The 17,958-nt window shown below is 52.4% G+C and overlaps 1 protein-coding gene and 1 long non-coding RNA gene across 2 annotated transcripts; both read left to right on the forward strand.

Annotated features, from left to right (window-relative positions):
• The first annotated feature begins 43 nt into the window (after positions 1–43).
• On the forward strand, positions 44–2,138 carry LOC136177549 (uncharacterized). Its single transcript, XR_010665100.1, has 3 exons — positions 44–173; positions 1,406–1,462; positions 1,714–2,138. It is a non-coding gene; the product is annotated as an uncharacterized lncRNA (long non-coding RNA).
• An 866-nt stretch (positions 2,139–3,004) lies between these two features.
• On the forward strand, positions 3,005–3,826 carry LOC136177548 (uncharacterized protein DDB_G0292186-like; the record flags this gene model as incomplete). Its single annotated transcript, XM_065951003.1, has 1 exon — positions 3,005–3,826. A coding segment is annotated over one exon (822 nt), but the record flags the coding sequence as incomplete, so codon positions are not given.
• Positions 3,827–17,958: the final 14,132 nt, after the last annotated feature.

The raw sequence follows: 17,958 nt of genomic DNA on the forward strand, positions 1-17,958 counted from the left end.
CCGATATATAAAGCCCTTTAAACAGGATGGTTGTCACCTAGCTGAAAGGTTTACAAATCGCAGCCAAGAACTGCACTAATTGAAGAAAAAAGATTTCTTTCATCAGTTTAGAGAAAATTTTAATCTGATACAGAGACTGAACAAATAACTCTAGATTGATCTTTTGTTTAGAGGTGAGTAAATGTTTCCTTCTGTATTTAAGCTTTTGTACATTTTTACAAAATTATTGTTTAGAAAATTCCAAAAATCAAAAGTGATGATTTGTATTTGTTTTAAATACAACACTGTTGTAGCTCAAGTTACACCAGAATACTTGTATTAAATTAAATATAACAATTTAATATAACAGTGAGTACTTGACAATTTGAGAACTATAATTATCTTCACTTCCACACTTTCCTGCTACAAAGACTCTGTCTGTTCACATACTGATCATTAGCTGGGAGTCCCTGAGGAAGAACTTTTTACAGAAAATGAGACCCCCATTCTCTTCCTATGTCACAGCTTAGAGAGGCTCCAAACAAACTTTATGAATTTCCTCCTCAGTTTATATTATTTTTCAAATAGTGTGTATTTATGTGTAAAATGCATCTTACCTCTTATTGAGAAACTGGTAGTTTAGATAAAAAATTATTAAAGACAGATTAAGAGATGCGGAGGAGTTGAAGAAACATGTTTTGATGTGTAAATTAAATATTGGGAAAAAGGTTAACATGATCTTCTAAACTCTTACAACCTAAAAGTCTATTTTGAATCTGAGTTCCCATGGCTTCAACAAACTGAAATTAGGATATGTGAGCAAAACTTTACTATTGGTCATGAATTAATAATGGCCACTCTCCCTAAAAGACTGTATTTAAAATGATTTGTTACTCTCCTAAAGACAAAGGTCAAATTCATCAGTTCTTTCAAAGTTTGAACTCTGTGCTGAAGGAAAATACTGATTACAAAGTAACCATAACTTGCAATTATATTAAGTTCAATTAAGCCAGGTCATTGTAAATCCTTTTATACATTTTAAGAAGTATGTAACAGTTTAATCAACAAGCAAAGGGATATATACATATATATATATATATATATATATATAGAAAGATTCCTCATGCCTTATAGTGTTTTAATCCTTTAACATATTCATTCATTAGCAGGATATCTGACTATCTGTTTGATTTCAAACAAATTTCCAAAAAGTTCAAGAAAAAGATAATTAATTCAAGTTAGATTTGATCGAGGTTAGTATATTGTATTACATATCTAACCTTCCTTTGTAATGAATTTGATTCTGATGGTTATTTTGTTAAAAAAAAGTAAAAGAATGATTCTCCTAAGAGAGAACAGATTATTTCTTTAATAATTCCCTTTTAATTAAGTTTATGCATTGTCTGCACTGATTTATTTTTCATAGACTCACAAGGACACAAGATGGCTGTTGGAAAGACCATATTTATTCTGATTCAAACAGGTAAGATGAGTGTGATTTACTACCTGCAAAGTACATTAAATAAAAATAATAATTTAACAGTTGGAAGTTATATCCATGATTAATAATCTAGGGGGAAAACAAAAAGTAATCCTGTTGCAATACAGAATTGAAAAGAAAAAAGTATAATTGTGAATTATGTTTTTAGAGCCCTGACATTTAAGTAACAAAACAAAAATACAATTTGTCTGTTTTAAAATGATAACTAATTCAATATTTTCCAAAATCAATAGCTCTATTAATATCTAAAGCAAAGACAACCACAGCTCAAACAACTACTACAGCGGTTCCAACAACAACCACAGCCGCGCCAACAACCACCACTGCAGCTCCAACAACAACCACAGCTGCTCCAACAACAACCACAGCAGCTCCAACAACAACAACAGCTGCTCCAACAACAGCAACAGCTGGTCCAACAACAACCACATCTGCACCAACAACAACCACAGCTGCTCCAACAACAACCACAGCTGCACAAACAACCACAGCTGCTCCAACAACAACCACTGCGGCTCCAACAACAACTACAGCCGCTCCAACAACAACCACAGCCGGTCCAACCACAGCTGCACCAACAACAACAACAGCCGCTCCAACAACAACCACAGCCGCTCCCACCACAGCAGCTCCAACAACAACCACAGCCGCTCCAACAACAACCACAGCCGCTCCCACCACAGCTGCACCAACAACAACAACAGCCGCCCCAACAACCACCACTGCAGCTCCAACAACAACCACTGCAGCTCCAACAACAACCACTGCAGCTCCAACAACAAACACTGCAGCTCCAACAACAACCACAGCCGCTCCAACAACAACCACAGCCGCTCCAACAACAACCACAACTGCACCAACAACCACAACTGCAGCTCCAACAACAACCACTGCAGCTCCAACAACAACCACAGCCGCCCCAACAACCACCACTGCAGCTCCAACAACAACCACAGCTGCTCCAACAACAACCACAGCCGCTCCAACAACAACCACAGCTGTACCAACAACAACCACAGCCGCCCCAACAACCACCACTGCAGCTCAAACAACAACCACATCTGCTCCAACAACAACCACAGCAGCTCCAACAACAACAGCTGCACCAAAAACCACCACTGCAACTCCAACAACAACCACAGCCGCTCCCACCACAGCTGCACCAACAACCACCACAGCCACCCCAACAACCACAACTACAGCTCCAACAACAACCACAGCTGCTCCAACAACAACCACTGCGGCTCCAACAACAACTAAAGCCGCTCCAACAACAACCACAGCCGCTCCAACCACAGCTGCACCAACAACAACCACAGCAGCCCCAACAACAACCACAGTGGCTCCAACAACAACCACAGCCGCTCCAACAACAACAACAGCTGCACCAACAACCACCACTGCAACTCCAACAACAACCACAGCTGCTCCAACAACCACAACTGCAGCTCCAACAACCACCACTGCAGCTCCAACAACAACCACAGCTGCTCCAACAACAACCACAGCAGCTCCAACAACAACCACAGCCGCTCCAACAACAACCGCAGCCTCTCCAACAACAACCACAGCTGCACCAACAACAACCACTGCAGCTCCAACAACAACCACAGTGGCTCCAACAACAACCACAGCCGCCCCAACAACCACCACTGCAGCTCCAACAACCACCACAGCTGCTCCAACAACAACCACAGCCGCCCCAACAACCACAACTGCAGCTCCAACAACAACCACAGCTGCTCCAACAACAACCACAGCCGCTCCAACAACAACCACAGCTGCTCCAACAACCACAACTGCAACTCCAACAACAACCACTGCGGCTCCAACAACAACCACAGCTGCTCCAACAACAACCACAGCCGCTCCAACAACCACAACTGCAACTCCAACAACAACCACTTTAGCTCCAACAACAACCACAGCCGCTCCAACAACAACCACTGCCGCTCCAACAACAACCACTGCAGCTACAACAACAACCACAGCTGCTCCAACAACAACCACAGCAGCTCCAACAACAACCACAGCCGCTCCAACAACAACCACAGCCGCTCCAACAACAACCACAACTGCAGCTCCAACAACCACCACTGCAGCTCCAACAACAACCACTGCAGCTCCAACAACAACCACAGCCGCCCCAACAACCACCACTGCAGCTCCAACAACAACCACAGCTGCTCCAACAACAACCACTGCAGCTCCAACAACAACAACAGCTGCACCAACAACCACCACTGCAGCTCCAACAACAACCACAGCGGCCCCAACAACCACAACTGCAGCTCCAACAACCACCACTGCAGCTCCAACAACCACCACTGCAGCTCCAACAACAACCACAGCTGCTCCAACAACAACCACAGCTGCTCCAACAACAACCACAGCTGCACCAACAACAACCACAGCCGCCCCAACAACCACCACTGCAGCTCCAACAACAACCACAGCTGCACCAACAACCACCACAGCCGCCCCAACAACCACAACTGCAGCTCCAACAACAACCACAGCTGCTCCAACAACAACCACAGCTGCTCCAACAACAACCACAGCAGCTCCAACAACAACCACAGCCGCTCCAACAACAACCACAGCTGCACCAACAACAACCACAGCTGCACCAACAACCACCACTGCAGCTCCAACAACAACCACTGCAGCTCCAACAACAACAACAGTGGCTCCAACAACAACCACAGCTGCACCAACAACCACCACTGCAACTCCAACAACAACCACAGCTGCACCAACAACCACATCTGCAGCTCCAACAACCACCATTGCAGCTCCAACAACCACCACTGCAGCTCCAACAACCACCACTGCAGTTCCAACAACAACCACAGAGGCTCCAACAACAACCACAGCCGCCCCAACAACCACCACTGCAGCTCCAACAACAACCACAGCTGCTCCAACAACAACCACAGCCGCTCCTGCCACGGCTGCACCAACAACAACCACAGCCGCCCCAACAACCACAACTGCAGCTCCAACAACAACCACAGCTGCTCCAACAACAACCACAGCAGCTCCAACAACAACCACAGCCGCTCCAACAACAACCACAGCCGCTCCAACAACAACCACAACTGCACCAACAACCACAACTGCAGCTCCAACAACAACCACTGCAGCTCCAACAACAACCACAGCCGCCCCAACAACCACCACTGCAGCTCCAACAACAACCACAGCTGCTCCAACAACAACCACAGCAGCTCCAACAACAACCACAGCCGCTCCAACAACAACCACAGCCGCTCCAACAACAACCACAACTGCACCAACAACCACAGCCGCTCCAACAACAACCACAACTGCACCAACAACCACAACTGCAGCTCCAACAACAACCACTTTAGATCCAACAAAAACCACAGCTGCTCCAACAACAACCACAGTGGCTCCAACAACAACCACAGCCGCTCTAACAACCACCACTGCAGCTCCAACAACAACCACAGCCGCTCCCACCACAGCTGCACCAACAACCACCACAGCCGCCCCAACAACCACAACTGCAGCTCCAACAACAACCACAGCTGCTCCAACAACAACCACAGCAGCTCCAACAACAACCACAGCCGCTCCAACAACAACCACAGCTGCACCAACAACAACCACAGCCGCCCCAACAACAACCACTGCAGCTCCAACAACAACCACAGAGGCTCAAACAACAACCAAAGCAGCCCCAACAACAACCACTGCCGCTCCAACAACAACAACAGCAGCCCCAACAACCACCACTGCAACTCCAACAACAACCACAGCTGCACCAACAACGACCACTGCAGCTCCCACAACAACCACAGCTGCTCCAACAACAACCACTGCCGCTCCAACAACAACCACAACTGCACCAACAACCACAACTGCAGCTCCAACAACCACAACTGCAGCTCCAACAACCACCACTGCAGCTCCAACAACAACCACTGCAGCTCCAACAACAACCACAGTGGCTCCAACAACAACCACAGCCGCTCCAACAACAACCACAGCTGCACCCACAACAACCACAGCCGCCCCAACAACCACCACTGCAGCTCAAACAACAACCACAGCCGCTCCAACAACAACCACAGCTGCACCAACAACAACCACTGCAGCTCCAACAACCACCACAGCTGCTCCAACAACAACCACAGCCGCCCCAACAACCACAACTGCAGCTCCAACAACAACCACAGCTGCTCCAACAACAACCACAGCCGCCCCAACAACCACAACTGCAGCTCCAACAACCACCACTGCAGCTCCAACAACAACCACTGCAGCTCCAACAACAACCACAGTGGCTCCAACAACAACCACAGCCGCTCCAACAACAACCACAGCTGCACCCACAACAACCACAGCCGCCCCAACAACCACCACTGCAGCTCCAACAACAACCACAGCCGCTCCAACAACAACCACAGTTGCACCAACAACAACCACAGCCGCCCCAACAACCACCACTGCAGCTCCAACAACAACCACAGCCGCCCCAACAACCACCACTGCAGCTCCAACAACAACCACAGCTGCTCCAACAACAACCACAGCAGCTCCAACAACAACCACAGCCGCTCCAACAACAACCACAGCCGCTCCAACAACAACCACAACTGCACCAACAACCACAACTGCAGCTCCAACAACAACCACTTTAGCTCCAACAACAACCACAGCTGCTCCAACAACAACCACAGTGGCTCCAACAACAACCACAGCCGCTCCAACAACCACCACTGCAGCTCCAACAACAACCACAGCCGCTCCCACCACAGCTGCACCAACAACCACCACAGCCGCCCCAACAACCACAACTGCAGCTCCAACAACAACCACAGCTGCTCCAACAACAACCACAGCAGCTCCAACAACAACCACAGCCGCTCCAACAACAACCACAGCCGCTCCAACAACAACCACAGCTGCACCAACAACCACAACTGCAGCTCCAACAACAACCACTGCAGCTCCAACAACAACCACAGCCGCCCCAACAACCACCACTGCAGCTCCAACAACAACCACAGCTGCTCCAACAACAACCACAGCAGCTCCAACAACAACCACAGCCGCTCCAACAACAACCACAGCCGCTCCAACAACAACCACAACTGCACCAACAACCACAACTGCAGCTCCAACAACAACCACTTTAGCTCCAACAACAACCACAGCTGCTCCAACAACAACCACAGTGGCTCCAACAACAACCACAGCCGCTCCAACAACCACCACTGCAGCTCCAACAACAACCACAGCCGCTCCCACCACAGCTGCACCAACAACCACCACAGCCGCCCCAACAACCACAGCAGCTCCAACAACAACCACAGCCGCTCCAACAACAACCACAGCTGCACCAACAACAACCACAGCCGCCCCAACAACAACCACTGCAGCTCCAACAACAACCACAGAGGCTCAAACAACAACCACAGCAGCCCCAACAACCACCACTGCCGCTCCAACAACAACCACAGCAGCCCCAACAACCACCACTGCAACTCCAACAACAACCACAGCTGCACCAACAACCACCACTGCAGCTCCCACAACAACCACAGCTGCTCCAACAACAACCACTGCCGCTCCAACAACAACCACAGCTGCACCAACAACCACAACTGCAGCTCCAACAACCACAACTGCAGCTCCAACAACCACCACTGCAGCTCCAACAACAACCACTGCAGCTCCAACAACAACCACAGTGGCTCCAACAACAACCACAGCCGCTCCAACAACAACCACAGCTGCACCAACAACAACCACAGCCGCCCCAACAACCACCACTGCAGCTCCAACAACAACCACAGCCGCTCCAACAACAACCACAGCTGCACCAACAACAACCACAGCCGCCCCAACAACCACCACTGCAGCTCCAACAACAACCACAGCCGCTCCCACCACAGCTGCACCAACAACAACCACAGCCGCCCCAACAACCACAACTGCAGCTCCAACAACAACCACTGCAGCTCCAACAACAACCACAGCCGCCCCAACAACCACCACTGCAGCTCCAACAACAACCACAACTGCAGCTCCAACAACAACCACAACTGCAGCTCCAAGAACCACAACTGCAGCTCCAACAACAACCACACCTGCTCTAACAACCACCACTGCAGCTCCAACAACCACCACTGCAGCTCCAACAACCACCACTGCAGTTCCAACAACAACCACAGAGGCTCCAACAACAACCACAGCCGCCCCAACAACCACCACTGCAGCTCCAACAACAACCACTTTAGCTCCAACAACAACCACAGCCGCTCCAACAACAACCACTGCCGCTCCAACAACAACCACTGCAGCTACAACAACAACCACAGCTGCTCCAACAACAACCACAGCAGCTCCAACAACAACCACAGCCGCTCCAACAACAACCACAGCCGCTCCAACAACAACCACAACTGCAGCTCCAACAACCACCACTGCAGCTCCAACAACAACCACTGCAGCTCCAACAACAACCACAGCCGCCCCAACAACCACCACTGCAGCTCCAACAACAACCACAGCTGCTCCAACAACAACCACAGCAGCTCCAACAACAACAACAGCTGCACCAACAACCACCACTGCAGCTCCAACAACAACCACAGCGGCCCCAACAACCACAACTGCAGCTCCAACAACCACCACTGCAGCTCCAACAACCACCACTGCAGCTCCAACAACAACCACAGCTGCTCCAACAACAACCACAGCCGCTCCAACCACAGCTGCACCAACAACCACCACAGCCGCCCCAACAACCACAACTGCAGCTCCAACAACAACCACAGCTGCTCCAACAACAACCACAGCAGCTCCAACAACAACCACAGCTGCTCCAACAACAACCACAGCTGCACCAACAACAACCACAGCCGCCCCAACAACCACCACTGCAGCTCCAACAACAACCACAGCTGCACCAACAACCACCACAGCCGCCCCAACAACCACAACTGCAGCTCCAACAACAACCACAGCTGCTCCAACAACAACCACAGCTGCTCCAACAACAACCACAGCAGCTCCAACAACAACCACAGCCGCTCCAACAACAACCACAGCTGCACCAACAACAACCACAGCTGCACCAACAACCACCACTGCAGCTCCAACAACAACCACTGCAGCTCCAACAACAACCACAGTGGCTCCAACAACAACCACAGCTGCACCAACAACCACCACTGCAACTCCAACAACAACCACAGCTGCACCAACAACCACATCTGCAGCTCCAACAACCACCACTGCAGCTCCAACAACCACCACTGCAGCTCCAACAACCACCACTGCAGTTCCAACAACAACCACAGAGGCTCCAACAACAACCACAGCCGCCCCAACAACCACCACTGCAGCTCCAACAACAACCACAGCTGCTCCAACAACAACCACAGCCGCTCCTGCCACGGCTGCACCAACAACAACCACAGCCGCCCCAACAACCACAACTGCAGCTCCAACAACAACCACAGCTGCTCCAACAACAACCACAGCAGCTCCAACAACAACCACAGCCGCTCCAACAACAACCACAGCCGCTCCAACAACAACCACAACTGCACCAACAACCACAACTGCAGCTCCAACAACAACCACTGCAGCTCCAACAACAACCACAGCCGCCCCAACAACCACCACTGCAGCTCCAACAACAACCACAGCTGCTCCAACAACAACCACAGCAGCTCCAACAACAACCACAGCCGCTCCAACAACAACCACAGCCGCTCCAACAACAACCACAACTGCACCAACAACCACAGCCGCTCCAACAACAACCACAACTGCACCAACAACCACAACTGCAGCTCCAACAACAACCACTTTAGCTCCAACAAAAACCACAGCTGCTCCAACAACAACCACAGTGGCTCCAACAACAACCACAGCCGCTCTAACAACCACCACTGCAGCTCCAACAACAACCACAGCCGCTCCCACCACAGCTGCACCAACAACCACCACAGCCGCCCCAACAACCACAACTGCAGCTCCAACAACAACCACAGCTGCTCCAACAACCACCACTGCAGCTCCAACAACAACCACAGCTGCTCCAACAACAACCACAGCCGCTCCTGCCACGGCTGCACCAACAACAACCACAGCCGCCCCAACAACCACAACTGCAGCTCCAACAACAACCACAGCTGCTCCAACAACAACCACAGCAGCTCCAACAACAACCACAGCCGCTCCAACAACAACCACAGCCGCTCCAACAACAACCACAACTGCACCAACAACCACAACTGCAGCTCCAACAACAACCACTGCAGCTCCAACAACAACCACAGCCGCCCCAACAACCACCACTGCAGCTCCAACAACAACCACAGCTGCTCCAACAACAACCACAGCAGCTCCAACAACAACCACAGCCGCTCCAACAACAACCACAGCCGCTCCAACAACAACCACAACTGCACCAACAACCACAGCCGCTCCAACAACAACCACAACTGCACCAACAACCACAACTGCAGCTCCAACAACAACCACTTTAGCTCCAACAAAAACCACAGCTGCTCCAACAACAACCACAGTGGCTCCAACAACAACCACAGCCGCTCTAACAACCACCACTGCAGCTCCAACAACAACCACAGCCGCTCCCACCACAGCTGCACCAACAACCACCACAGCCGCCCCAACAACCACAACTGCAGCTCCAACAACAACCACAGCTGCTCCAACAACAACCACAGCAGCTCCAACAACAACCACAGCCGCTCCAACAACAACCACAGCCGCACCAACAACAACCACAGCCGCCCCAACAACAACCACTGCAGCTCCAACAACAACCACAGAGGCTCAAACAACAACCAAAGCAGCCCCAACAACAACCACTGCCGCTCCAACAACAACCACAGCAGCCCCAACAACCACCACTGCAACTCCAACAACAACCACAGCTGCACCAACAACGACCACTGCAGCTCCCACAACAACCACAGCTGCTCCAACAACAACCACTGCCGCTCCAACAACAACCACAACTGCACCAACAACCACAACTGCAGCTCCAACAACCACAACTGCAGCTCCAACAACCACGACTGCAGCTCCAACAACAACCACTGCAGCTCCAACAACAACCACAGTGGCTCCAACAACAACCACAGCCGCTCCAACAACAACCACAGCTGCACCCACAACAACCACAGCCGCCCCAACAACCACCACTGCAGCTCCAACAACAACCACAGCCGCTCCAACAACAACCACAGTTGCACCAACAACAACCACAGCCGCCCCAACAACCACCACTGCAGCTCCAACAACAACCACAGCCGCTCCAACAACAACCACAGCAGCCCCAACAACCACCACTGCAGCTCCAACAACAACAACAGCTGCACCAACAACCACCACTGCAACTCCAACAACAACCACAGCTGCACCAACAACCACAACTGCAGCTCCAACAACCACCACTGCAGCTCCAACAACCACCACTGCAGCTCCAACAACAACCACAGCTGCTCCCACCACAGCTGCACCAACAACAACCACAGCCGCCCCAACAACCACAACTGCAGCTCCAACAACAACCACAGCTGCTCCAACAACAACCACAGCAGCTCCAACAACAACCACAGCCGCTCCAACAACAACCACAGCCGCTCCAACAACAACCACAACTGCACCAACAACCACAACTGCAGCTCCAACAACAACCACTGCAGCTCCAACAACAACCACAGCCGCCCCAACAACCACCACTGCAGCTCCAACAACAACCACAGCTGCTCCAACAACAACCACAGCAGCTCCAACAACAACCACAGCCGCTCCAACAACAACCACAGCCGCTCCAACAACAACCACAACTGCACCAACAACCACAACTGCAGCTCCAACAACAACCACTTTAGCTCCAACAACAACCACAGCTGCTCCAACAACAACCACAGTGGCTCCAACAACAACCACAGCCGCTCCAACAACCACCACTGCAGCTCCAACAACAACCACAGCCGCTCCCACCACAGCTGCACCAACAACCACCACAGCCGCCCCAACAACCACAGCAGCTCCAACAACAACCACAGCCGCTCCAACAACAACCACAGCTGCACCAACAACAACCACAGCCGCCCCAACAACAACCACTGCAGCTCCAACAACAACCACAGAGGCTCAAACAACAACCACAGCAGCCCCAACAACCACCACTGCCGCTCCAACAACAACCACAGCAGCCCCAACAACCTCCACTGCAACTCCAACAACAACCACAGCTGCACCAACAACCACCACTGCAGCTCCCACAACAACCACAGCTGCTCCAACAACAACCACTGCCGCTCCAACAACAACCACAGCTGAACCAACAACCACAACTGCAGCTCCAACAACCACAACTGCAGCTCCAACAACCACCACTGCAGCTCCAACAACAACCACTGCAGCTCCAACAACAACCACAGTGGCTCCAACAACAACCACAGCCGCTCCAACAACAACCACAGCTGCACCAACAACAACCACAGCCGCCCCAACAACCACCACTGCAGCTCCAACAACAACCACAGCCGCTCCAACAACAACCACAGCTGCACCAACAACAACCACAGCCGCCCCAACAACCACCACTGCAGCTCCAACAACAACCACAGCCGCTCCCACCACAGCTGCACCAACAACAACCACAGCCGCCCCAACAACCACAACTGCAGCTCCAACAACAACCACTGCAGCTCCAACAACAACCACAGCCGCCCCAACAACCACCACTGCAGCTCCAACAACAACCACAACTGCAGCTCCAACAACAACCACAACTGCAGCTCCAACAACCACAACTGCAGCTCCAACAACAACCACACCTGCTCCAACAACCACCACTGCAGCTCCAACAACCACCACTGCAGCTCCAACAACCACCACTGCAGTTCCAACAACAACCACAGAGGCTCCAACAACAACCACAGCCGCCCCAACAACCACCACTGCAGCTCCAACAACAACCACAGCCGCTCCCACCACAGCTGCACCAACAACAACCACAGCCGCCCCAACAACCACAACTGCAGCTCCAACAACAACCACAGCTGCTCCAACAACAACCACAGCAGCTCCAACAACAACCACAGCGGCTCCAACAACAACCACAGCCGCTCCAACAACAACCACAGCTGCACCAACAACAACCACAGCTGCCCCAACAACCACCACTGCAGCTCCAACAACAACCACAGCCGCTCCAACAACAACCACAGCTGCACCAACAACGACCACAGCCGCCCCAACAACCACCACTGCAGCTCCAACAACAACCACAGCAGCTCCAACAACAACCACAGCAGCCCCAACAACCACCACTGCAGCTCCAACAACAACAACAGCTGCACCAACAACCACCACTGCAACTCCAACAACAACCACAGCTGCACCAACAACCACAACTGCAGCTCCAACAACCACCACTGCAGCTCCAACAACAACCACAGCTGCTCCCACCACAGCTGCACCAACAACAACCACAGCCGCCCCAACAACCACAACTGCAGCTCCAACAACAACCACAGCTGCTCCAACAACAACCACAGCAGCTCCAACAACAACCACAGCCGCTCCAACAACAACCACAGCCGCTCCAACAACAACCACAACTGCACCAACAACCACAACTGCAGCTCCAACAACAACCACAGCCGCTCCAACAACAACCACAACTGCACCACCAACCACAACTGCAGCTCCAACAACAACCACAGCCGCCCCAACAACAACCACTGCAGCTCCAACAACAACCACAGAGGCTCAAACAACAACCACAGCAGCCCCAACAACCACCACTGCCGCTCCAACAACAACCACAGCAGCCCCAACAACCACCACTGCAACTCCAACAACAACCACAGCTGCACCAACAACCACCACTGCAGCTCCCACAACAACCACAGCTGCTCCAACAACAACCACTGCCGCTCCAACAACAACCACAGCTGCACCAACAACCACAACTGCAGCTCCAACAACCACAACTGCAGCTCCAACAACCACCACTGCAGCTCCAACAACAACCACTGCAACTCCAACAACAACCACAGCTGCACCAACAACCACAACTGCAGCTCCAACAACCACCACTGCAGCTCCAACAACCACCACTGCAGCTCCAACAACCACCACTGCAGCTCCAACAACAACCACAGCTGCTCCAACAACAACCACAGCAGTTCCAACAACAACCACAGAGGCTCCAACAACAACCACAGCCGCCCCAACAACCACCACTGCAGCTCCAACAACAACCACAACTGCAGCTCCAACAACAACCTCAACTGCAGCTCCAACAACCACAACTGCAGCTCCAACAACAACCACACCTGCTCCAACAACCACCACTGCAGCTCCAACAACCACCACTGCAGCTCCAACAACCACCACTGCAGTTCCAACAACAACCACAGAGGCTCCAACAACAACCACAGCCGCCCCAACAACCACCACTGCAGCTCCAACAACAACCACAGCCGCTCCCACCACAGCTGCACCAACAACAACCACAGCCGCCCCAACAACCACCACTGCAGCTCCAACAACAACCACAGCCGCTCCCACCACAGCTGCACCAACAACAACCACTGCAGCTCCAACAACAACCACAGCCGCCCCAACAACCACCACTGCAGCTCCAACAACAACCACAGCTGCTCCAACAACAAACACAGCAGCTCCAACAACAACCACAGCCGCTCCAACAACAACCACAGCCGCTCCAACAACAACCACAACTGCACCAACAACCACCACTGCAGCTCCAACAACAACCACTTTAGCTCCAACAACAACCACAGCTGCTCCAACAACAACCACAGTGGCTCCAACAACAACCACAGCCGCTCCAATAACCACCACTGCAGCTCCAACAACAACCACAGCCGCTCCCACCACAGCTGCACCAACAACAACCACAGCCGCCCCAACAACCACAACTGCAGCTCCAACAACAACCACAGCTGCTCCAACAACAACCACAGCCGCCCCAACAACAACCACTGCAGCTCCAACAACAACCACAGCTGCTCCAACAACAACCACAGCTGCTCCAACAACAACCACAGCAGCTCCAACAACAACAACAGCTGCACCAACAACAACCACAGCCGCCCTAACAACCACCACTGCAGCTCCAACAACAACCACAGCTGCTCCAACAACAACCACAGCAGCTCCAACAACAACAACAGCTGCACCAACAACCACCACTGCAACTCCAACAACAACCACAGCCGCTCCAACAACAACCACAGCCGCTCCAACAACAACCACAGCCGCTCCCACCACTGCTGCACCAACAACCACCACTGCAGTTCCAACAACAACCACAGAGGCTCCAACAACAACCACAGCCGCCCCAACAACCACCACTGCAGCTCCAACAACAACCACAGCCGCTCCCACCACAGCTGCACCAACAACAACCACAGCCGCCCCAACAACCACAACTGCAGCTCCAACAACAACCACAGCTGCTCCAACAACAACCACAGCAGCTCCAACAACAACCACAGCCGCTCCAACAACAACCACAGCCGCTCCAACAACAACCACAACTGCACCAACAACCACAACTGCAGCTCCAACAACAACCACTGCAGCTCCAACAACAACCACAGCCGCCCCAACAACCACCACTGCAGCTCCAACAACAACCACTTTAGCTCCAACAACAACCACAGCTGCTCCAACAACAACCACAGTGGCTCCAACAACAACCACAGCCGCTCCAATAACCACCACTGCAGCTCCAACAACAACCACAGCCGCTCCCACCACAGCTGCACCAACAACAACCACAGCCGCCCCAACAACCACAACTGCAGCTCCAACAACAACCACAGCTGCTCCAACAACAACCACAGCCGCCCCAACAACCACCACTGCAGCTCCAACAACAACCACAGCTGCTCCAACAACAACCACAGCAGCTCCAACAACAACAGCTGCACCAACAACAACCACAGCCGCCCTAACAACCACCACTGCAGCTCCAACAACAACCACAGCTGCTCCAACAACAACCACAGCAGCTCCAACAACAACAACAGCTGCACCAACAACCACCACTGCAACTCCAACAACAACCACAGCCGCTCCAACAACAACCACAGCCGCTCCAACAACAACCACAGCCGCTCCCACCACCGCTGCACCAACAACAACCACAGCCGCCCCAACAACCACCACTGCAGCTCCAACAACAACCACAGCCGCTCCAACAACAACCACAGCTCCACCAACAACAACCACAGCCGCCCCAACAACCACAACTGCAGCTCCAACAACAACCACAGCTGCTCCAACAACAACCACAGCTGCTCCAACAACAACCACAGCAGCTCCAACAACAACAACAGCTGCACCAACAACAACCACAGCCGCCCCAACAACCACCACTGCAGCTCCAACAACAACCACAGCCGCTCCAACAACAACCACAGCTGCACCAACAACGACCACAGCCGCCCCAACAACCACCACTGCAGCTCCAACAACAACCACAGCAGCTCCAACAACAACCACAGCAGCCCCAACAACCACCACTGCAGCTCCAACAACAACAACAGCTGCACCAACAACCACCACTGCAACTCCAACAACAACCACAGCTGCACCAACAACCACAACTGCAGCTCCAACAACCACCACTGCAGCTCCAACAACCACCACTGCAGCTCCAACAACAACCACAGCTGCTCCCACCACAGCTGCACCAACAACAACCACAGCCGCCCCAACAACCACAACTGCAGCTCCAACAACAACCACAGCTGCTCCAACAACAACCACCAATGCAGCTCCAACAACAACCACAGCCGCTCCAACAACAACCACAGCCGCTCCAACAACAACCACAGCTGCACCAACAACCACAACTGCAGCTCCAACAACAACCACTTTAGCTCCAACAACAACCACAGCTGCTCCAACAACAACCACAGCCGCTCCAACAACCACCACTGCAGCTCCAACAACAACCACAGCCGCTCCCACCACAGCTGCACCAACAACCACCACAGCCGCCCCAACAACCACAGCAGCTCCAACAACAACCACAGCCGCTCCAACAACAACCACAGCCGCTCCAACAACAACCACAGCCGCTCCAACAACCACCACTGCAGCTCCAACAACAACCACAGCCGCTCCCACCACAGCTGCACCAACAACAACCACAGCCGCCCCAACAACAACCACTGCAGCTCCAACAACAACCACAGAGGCTCAAACAACAACCACAGCAGCCCCAACAACCACCACTGCCGCTCCAACAACAACCACAGCAGCCCCAACAACCACCACTGCAACTCCAACAACAACCACAGCTGCACCAACAACCACCACTGCAGCTCCCACAACAACCACAGCTGCTCCAACAACAACCACTGCCGCTCCAACAACAACCACAGCTGCACCAACAACCACAACTGCAGCTCCAACAACCACAACTGCAGCTCCAACAACCACCACTGCAGCTCCAACAACAACCACTGCAGCTCCAACAACAACCACAGTGGCTCCAACAACAACCACAGCCGCTCCAACAACAACCACAGCTGCACCAACAACCACCACTGCAACTCCAACAACAACCACAGCTGCACCAACAACCACCACTGCAGCTCCAACAACCACCACTGCAGCTCCAACAACCACCACTGCAGCTCCAACAACAACCACAGCTGCTCCAACAACAACCACAGCAGCTCCAACAACAACCACAGCCGCTCCAACAACAACCACAGCCGCTCCAACAACAACCACAACTGCACCAACAACCACAACTGCAGCTCCAACAACAACCACTGCAGCTCCAACAACAACCACAGCCGCCCCAACAACCACCACTGCAGCTCCAACAACAACCACAGCTGCTCCAACAACAACCACAGCAGCTCCAACAACAACCACAGCCGCTCCAACAACAACCACAGCCGCTCCAACAACAACCACAACTGCACCAACAACCACCACTGCAGCTCCAACAACAACCACTTTAGCTCCAACAACAACCACAGCTGCTCCAACAACAACCACAGTGGCTCCAACAACAACCACAGCCGCTCCAATAACCACCACTGCAGCTCCAACAACAACCACAGCCGCTCCCACCACAGCTGCACCAACAACAACCACAGCCGCCCCAACAACCACAACTGCAGCTCCAACAACAACCACAGCTGCTCCAACAACAACCACAGCCGCCCCAACAACCACCACTGCAGCTCCAACAACAACCACAGCTGCTCCAACAACAACCACAGCAGCTCCAACAACAACAACAGCTGCACCAACAACAACCACAGCCGCCCTAACAACCACCACTGCAGCTCCAACAACAACCACAGCTGCTCCAACAACAACCACAGCAGCTCCAACAACAACAACAGCTGCACCAACAACCACCACTGCAACTCCAACAACAACCACAG

The sequence above is a fragment of the Labrus bergylta genome, chromosome 22 (assembly GCF_963930695.1).
Source record: "Labrus bergylta chromosome 22, fLabBer1.1, whole genome shotgun sequence".
Classification (NCBI taxonomy): domain Eukaryota; kingdom Metazoa; phylum Chordata; class Actinopteri; order Labriformes; family Labridae; genus Labrus; species Labrus bergylta.